Consider the following 7181-nt stretch of genomic DNA (forward strand, 5'->3'; position numbering starts at 1 on the left):
GGCAATACTGATATGTAAATACGTCATTTCTGAAAAGCGCCAATACGGGGATACGTTTGACTATTCTTCTATTCTTTTAAATAAAAAATATGTTATCAATTAAGCATCAAGCCATTTAGCATACATTTAGTCATTGCAGTCCATTATCTTCAACTACCAAAGAATTGAGCTGCTAAAACAACGAATATTATGGTACAGAGGGAGTATCTTCTAATCCATGATTCCAACAAAAGGAAGAACCAACAGCCAAAGGGTAGCAGCAACTTACCAAACATAAAAGTTAAGTTAGAGAGAAAGGGAGGAGAAGGAAACCAGCAGCCTTCCATTAGATAGAATTCTACAGGATAGTGTGGGGGAGAGGAGCGGGAGCACCGGAGAAAGGAGCCCACCACCGGCACTACTAAAGCCTGAGAGGTATTGGGGACGTATACGCTAGTTGCTGGAAGTATCGGTTTCTTCTTGGTCATAGTCATCATAAATTATGACCTCTAGCTTGCTTGTTGATAGCAATCTGCATTGTTTTGCCAACTCAACGCTGCAATTGTCGATTTCCAGTTCCACCAGCGAAGGTGGGAGTTCCTCCTGCAGAAGCCTTAATATGCTGCTACATCTTATGATCTTCAATTTCTTGAGGGCAGGAAGACAACGCAGTCCTGCAGGAAGATGCACGAGGTACCCACAATCATCAAACACTAGCTCTTGAAGGGACTTGTGGAGCAGAAGCGCGCTCTCCTGATCATCTGTTAGTCTCCTGGTCTCGCACTTCAAATTTTGAATTATTAGGCTCTGGAGACAGGTGAGCCCCTTGCAGATTGATGTGGTAAGGAGGGACAAGTCACTAGTTATAAATAGATCCAGTTGAGATCCTAGGTGATAGCCATTCCCTGATATACCACGAAAAACTGATTTTTTGCATACATTCAAATGCCTGAGTTTCACGAGGTGAAGGCCCTCTATTGCGATGATCCCTCCACAGTCTTCAATTCTCAAATCTTCCAGAGACGTGCAGGAATGCAGCTGTAGAGAATCCAATGGCTTAAGCTGAGTTTCCAAGTTGTGAGCTTTCTCGAACAGATCAAACACCCTGAGTGCGCTGCACTTCCGGATCTCCAGTACCCTTAAACTAGACACCAGACCCGCCAAGGAAGTGCAGGAACATCTCTCCAACCCGGACATGTTAACTAAAACTAGCTCCTCCACTGACGGAATCAGTACTTCTCTTACTCCCCACATGTTGGTTAACTTCAATGTTGTGAGGAATGGAAGGTTTTCCAGAGATAGAACTGCTTGCTTTTCTCTGCAATTCTCTAGACACACATTCTGCAAGGCAATGAAAGTAGCATTATCCCGAACAGCAGAATTATCATACAAGTGAACTTGAGGCGAGCAGCTCCCCTGCTCACCATGACCATCGAGTTTTAGATATCTAAGATGTATAAGATTCACCAAACTATACCGGAATGAATGGAAATCAGCAGATGTTGCAGAAATTTGCAATGCACGCAAATTATATGCCTTTCGGAAAACTTCTTCGAAGAAGGAAGGTTCATACTGCCCAATCAACACAAATGTCCTTAGTTTTTCCACTGTTGTAAATATGCTCTGTATTTTTTCTTCAAACTTTTCACTACCAGGTATGTTCCCAGTCTGACCATCCGTTACTATAGACAAATGATGTATGGTTGGCAATATTTCATTGTACTGCAGACCATCCATAGCAGCACACTCTGTTTTTGAAACTACCCTAGCCAAATCATGCATAAGAACAGACATAGCAAAGTAAGTTTGAGTATGGCCAGAAGGGAGTTCTTTTCTTTCAACTTGCTCGAAGAAACCAAGGTTTACCAAGTCACACAGATAGCGCCGCCCTTCTTCCCGTATCATACTTGAATGGCTACCCTTCACAAATCCCTGTGAAATCCACATACGTAGCAGCTCCTCAGCAAGAAAATGATAACTGTAGGGGAATATGGAGCAATAAGAGAAGCATTGCTGTAAATTGTAGGGCAGCTGATCATAGCAAAGCTTCAAAGCAGACATGATGCCACTACTGAGTTGTAGAGATTTCCAATCTTCGTTCTTCAGAATATTATTCCAATGATCAACGGTAAGATGCTCTCTTAACAGTGTCCCTGCAGTTTCTGCAGCTAATGGGTTTCCCTGTAATCTTTTTGCTATCTGCCGTCCAAGCTCACCCAGACTAGCTTGCTCTTCATAGTTCTCGTCGCCAAATGCACACGCTTTGACCATTAGCCAGAAATCATCATTTTCCAAACCATCTAAGTTAATCGGTCCAGTTGTACCTCTCTTTTTGGCAACAGATGGTATTCTAGTTGTCACAAGTATCATGCTGCCCTTTGCATTGTCCGGCATAAAAGGAGCCAGTAGTTGGTTCCATTGGCAATCAGTTATGTCATCCCAAATATCATCCAAAATAAGGAGAACCCTCTTTGATTTAACACGATCCTTCAAGACTTCCGGAAGCTTGGGAAACCTGCATCGCCCTTTATGTGCTCCCTGGGAGACAAAATCTAACATCTCTCTTGTGACTCTGGTTTCATCGAAGCTGCTAGAGACCCAGATCCATATCCAGAGGTCAAATTGACTTTTCAAATCTGGATCATTGTATACTAGTTGAGCCAGAGTCGTCTTCCCAACCCCTGCAATGCCTACGATTGGGAGAACAGTTACCCCAACATCTGATTTGCGTTCTTTTATCAACTCTATGATGTAACTCTTCTCTTGAGCTCTCCCATACACTTTCCCTTGAACAAGACTTGATGTGCCCCGGCGCGGGTTTGACATGGTTGTACTCTGGCAACGATTTGGACCTGCACGAGTCGTTGGCCCAAGCATCTTGAGAACACGTCGCACATTCCCTCGGGTATCTCGCAACTGACCAGTTATGTCTTGTATCCTTTCTGAAATTCGGTCCTTGCTCCAAGGGCCTGTGTTGGTTGCTGTGACATCTGCTGAATCCTTGCCCCTTCTCCTTTTTCTTCTGGATGAACTATCAGCAGTTGCATTTCTGGTAGTGCCACAGGTGCTGCGTTAAAATATATGGAGTGAATTGGCTATTCGAATCACATTGGACTGTTTACTCAGATGTATAAAAACCAATAATCCTACACCTACGAGCAGATTACATACCATTTGCAAAACGTAGAAAAAAAAACCCGTAGGTCTAGCATTACTCTTTAAAACAGAGTCTTGTAAATGTGCAAGGTATGAAGCATTTTTAGTCACCTTGAAGAACTTTGTCCATCAATTCCTTTGGGATGGCGCCATCGATCTGCACCAGAAGAAACCATGGACTCGAAATTAGTATGGTGGTGCACGATAAATAGAAAAAATGTTGGAAGTGGAGTAGTAATTAACACAAACAGGTGGCGTGCTCGTTCTGATGTTGAGGCAGGCATTTACCTCCTTGGAGCTCCTTCTGGAGCCTGTAGCAGTCGAGCTCGTCGACCACTTCGTCGGCGGCGTAGAGCAGCTCCTTGAGGGCTGCGAGGGATCTGGCCAGCGATCTGTTTCGGATCTCAGACCTGGCGTTCACGGCGGAGACGACCCCGTCGACTTGGTCGATCTCGTCCCTGAGCCCCTCCACCTCGCCGGCGAGCCCTGCTTGGCGAATCCACCCGTCCAGCTTGCTGAGGCTGGGAAGGATGGTGTGCAGCAGCCATCGAATCGCGGCCTGCAGGGAACTGGTGTCGTCTGCCGCCTCCATTCCGTCGGCAGATCTCACAACGGCGGACGATGAGGGGCGGAAGGGGGGAAGCACGGACCGAGTTTAATTTGGCAGCTACTAGTAGTGCCGATGGGTTCAGACCTTCAGATTACATCAGACCAGACCGGTGAGCGAGCTAGCTGAGGGGTTCAGAGGAGGAAGAACGAGGTTTCATACCCAATTTTTTGTTCTTTTTTGGGTCTTTTTCTAAGGTCACCTTCACTAATGCCTTGTTGGGTTAATCCTCTTCTTAAGGTGACTGGAGGGAACCAACATGTGGTTTGATGGTTAGGGGCACACTGATATCCTCAGTTCATCAGCCTATAAGTCCTGGTGCTCGTATTATTTATGGATTTATTTCAGAATCTCGGGCGATACGCTTTTAGTGGAAGGATACATTCCCATCGATGACAAGGCGGCTGCGATGACTTCGTAAATCTCAAGATGATATGTCGGCTCAATATCTCGGAAGTGCTTATAGGGGTAGGTGTGTGTTTTTTTTTTCATAGTGATCAGTGTATGCATATATGTATGAGCGCTTATGTCTGTACTGCGTTAAAAAAAAGGACTAAAGGGGACTCTGCCTTTTTCTCTTCTACATGTCTATGAAGTTTTGTAAAACCCAAACACCTCATAGATAGATAGGGATTTAAGAGCATCGAGCCGAGCACCCCAAACCACCTTCAAACGAGTCTAGACGGATGACCGGTAAAAAAAAAGTGCTAAATGAGCGCCTCAAACGATTGTCAAACGACTAGATTGAATAACACCCCTCATATCCAGCTCAAATATAAAGCGGATATGATATGCCCGGGCGCGTCTGTCACGTCGGACCCGACATGCCTACCCCATCATAAATTACACCAAATCCACCCTCGACCTGCTGGATCCATTTGCTCTCTCCCCTGTTCTTTCTCCTTTGCGCTGGACATCTCACAGCTCCCCTGCTGCCCTTGTCAGTGATACGAGGGCGCCAAGGCCACACCATGCAACGCAGCGGGCAGCGTGCCTCCATAGGGCCAGATCTCGTGGCTCCAGATCCAGCCGATGGAACCGCATGAGCTTCGCCGGCGACACCGCGGTCGGCGGCAAGACGAGGATGGAGGAAGGTTGCAGCGGTTCCTAGGGTATTGCCCCATGTGTCACTACAGGAGCGCGATGCGGTTTATTTTCGGGAAAGAATCGTTTGAGTGTGGATGGATAGAGTATTTCACAAAAAGCTACCACATTTAGACCGACTCGAACGAAAAACTATCATTTTTCTTCTTTTTTTTCAAAAATACCACTCTACAACTATATTTTTTTTTAAAAAAACTACAAGTGTCTGATTTGGCTCGTATAAGCAGGTTTATGGCAGGGATGGCCCACATGTAAGCATTGATGTGGCATAATAGTCAAACTCTTTTAAATTGACAGGTATGACATGTGAGGCCCACATGTCAGTGTCAATAAAATGCTTTTATATTATGGGACGGAAGGAATAGTAGTTAGGCCAATTGGGCCCGTGGTGGACTATGGCCCATCTAACCAAAAACTAATGTGTAGTTAGGCTACTCAAACCACATGACCCGCTCGACCGGCGGCGCGGCGGACAGCTCGCGAGGAGCTCGAGGTAGGATGGACGTGGCGAAGCGCAGGCCGGGTGTGGCAAATGGTGGAGCTCGGGTGGCGGTGCTCAGGGCCGATGAGGGCGAGGCGCGGATCCGGTACGGATGGCGCTAGCGAGCTCCCAACGGGGATGGGGTTGAGAGCATCTCCACTAGTGCCCCCAAGAAGCCTCCCCAAGCCACTTTTTGGGCGCCGGCGGGCAAAAATCGCCTCACTCGGGCCCCCAACTCGTCGTTTTTCGCCGATAGAAGCAAAAATTCCCGTCGGCAACCCCATACGACACCCAGCGCACCGGGGGCTCCTGGGGGGCTTAATTTCGCCTTTTTTGGGCGCTGGCCCACCTGCCAGCGGCTCTCCCCTCTCTCCCGTCTCCACGTGCTCCCTAGAGCGCTGGCCCACCCACGTGATCCCTCCTCTCTCTCTCTTTCCCTCCACACACGCGGGCACCGAACCCCACTCCCGTCCCCGCCGCCTGGCATGCCTCGTCGCTGGTCCTCGTCGGCGCCGGAGACCTGCTCGTGCCCGACGCCGAGGCGGCGGCCGAGGAGGCGGCCGAGGAGGCCACCACCTTCCGTGCCCGTCCTCCGCGCCGCGGGCGTCGCCGTCGCGGCCTCCACGGCCACGGGCACCACGCCCTGTTCGCCACTCCCACACCTTCCGCCTCCCCGCCGGCCCCGCCACCTTCTCCCTCGAGCACGCTCTGCTCCTCGCCAGCCTGGCCCCCTCCGGTGCCCGCTGAGCCGCCCCCTCACCCCGACCGAGCAGGACATCCGCGCCCGCCTCGTCGTCGACGGGCGCGGCCTGGGCGCTGACGCGCGGATGGCGAGGCCTAGGCGCGGACGCGGGAAGCCAGGGGGCGCGGCGGCCAGGGCGTGGCGCGCGCGACGGCCAGGCAGGGGAGGTGCACATCGGCGAGGAGCCCGGTCCTTCTCCTCCCCTGTCCGCTGATGATCACCAACACCCCGCTCGTCCTCGTCGGCCCCGCTTCTCGCCTCCTGAGGGCGCGACGAGTGGAAAAATTCCCGCCCCTAGGCCAAAGTTCTCGCCGGCAGCCCCGCAGGAGGCGAAAAAAATGCCTCCTGGGGGTCTCAACGGCTGGAGACTCTGAGTCGTCTGCGGATCATGGTGGTGCCGGTGGACGAGGTAACAAGCACAGGTGCTGATTTTGATTTTCTTTACGATTTCCTTTTGCGGTAAATACGACACAGGTAGGTAAACATGCTCGGCTTGTTCAAATTAGTCACAATTTTTTTTGCAAATACAGGTAGTTGGTCCAAAAACTTGTGTGTACAGTTCACCGTTCGTCCATCCGGCAACATAATTCAGAATATTAAATTATGACAGTGTCAAAAGTTTAGAAGATTCAGGTATATGACACTGAGAAAAGTTCAGAAGATTCAGTGTGCATAAAATTCAGAGAATTCATTTTGCAAAACTCAGTTCACAATCAGTACGTTCAGTTTAAAATGCAGTACATTCACTTGATCATTTAGTTCTAAAACAATGTAAAAACTTCAGCAATTTCAGTTAACAAGTTCATGGAATTTAGAGACCTAGCTCATCGAATTTACAGGACCAATTGAGTTCACCACTACATATGAACAACAGGGCACAATCAAACACCCGATGCATGACCAGATTTGACAACTTTTAAACACATGACGCAATATTTGGCCACATCGCAAACCCCCTCTAAAACCTAGCAGTACTCAGTACGAGCACAATCCGTAATAGCAGGAAGTGCTACCAACGAATGTAAATCACACAAAGCAGAACAAGAGAAACAAACCACGATGCGTTCGCCCACCCAAATTTCCTAAACAAAACTTTTGCCGTCCTCGCTGGG

At 48.9% G+C, this 7181-nt stretch overlaps 1 protein-coding gene across 3 annotated transcripts; it reads right to left on the reverse strand.

Annotated features, from left to right (window-relative positions):
• Nucleotides 1-187: 187 nt before the first annotated feature.
• On the reverse strand, nt 188-3868 carry LOC119325347 (putative disease resistance protein RGA3). 3 transcript variants are annotated; one of them, XM_037599098.1, is made up of 5 exons: nt 3424-3868; nt 3247-3292; nt 1404-3046; nt 1225-1320; nt 269-884 (listed from the first exon to the last, which is right to left on the reverse strand). In XM_037599098.1, the coding sequence occupies exons 1-5, from the start codon at nt 3725-3727 to the stop codon at nt 433-435; spliced, it is 2541 nt and encodes an 846-aa protein (XP_037454995.1). In that variant the 5' UTR covers nt 3728-3868; the 3' UTR covers nt 269-432. The 3 variants fall into 3 exon arrangements, with proteins under 3 accessions (XP_037454993.1, XP_037454995.1, XP_037454994.1); XM_037599096.1 differs by having other exon boundaries at nt 188-3046; XM_037599097.1 differs by having other exon boundaries at nt 269-3028.
• Nucleotides 3869-7181: the final 3313 nt, after the last annotated feature.

The sequence above is a fragment of the Triticum dicoccoides genome, chromosome 6B (genome assembly GCF_002162155.2).
Source record: "Triticum dicoccoides isolate Atlit2015 ecotype Zavitan chromosome 6B, WEW_v2.0, whole genome shotgun sequence".
In the NCBI taxonomy this organism is placed as follows: domain Eukaryota; kingdom Viridiplantae; phylum Streptophyta; class Magnoliopsida; order Poales; family Poaceae; genus Triticum; species Triticum dicoccoides.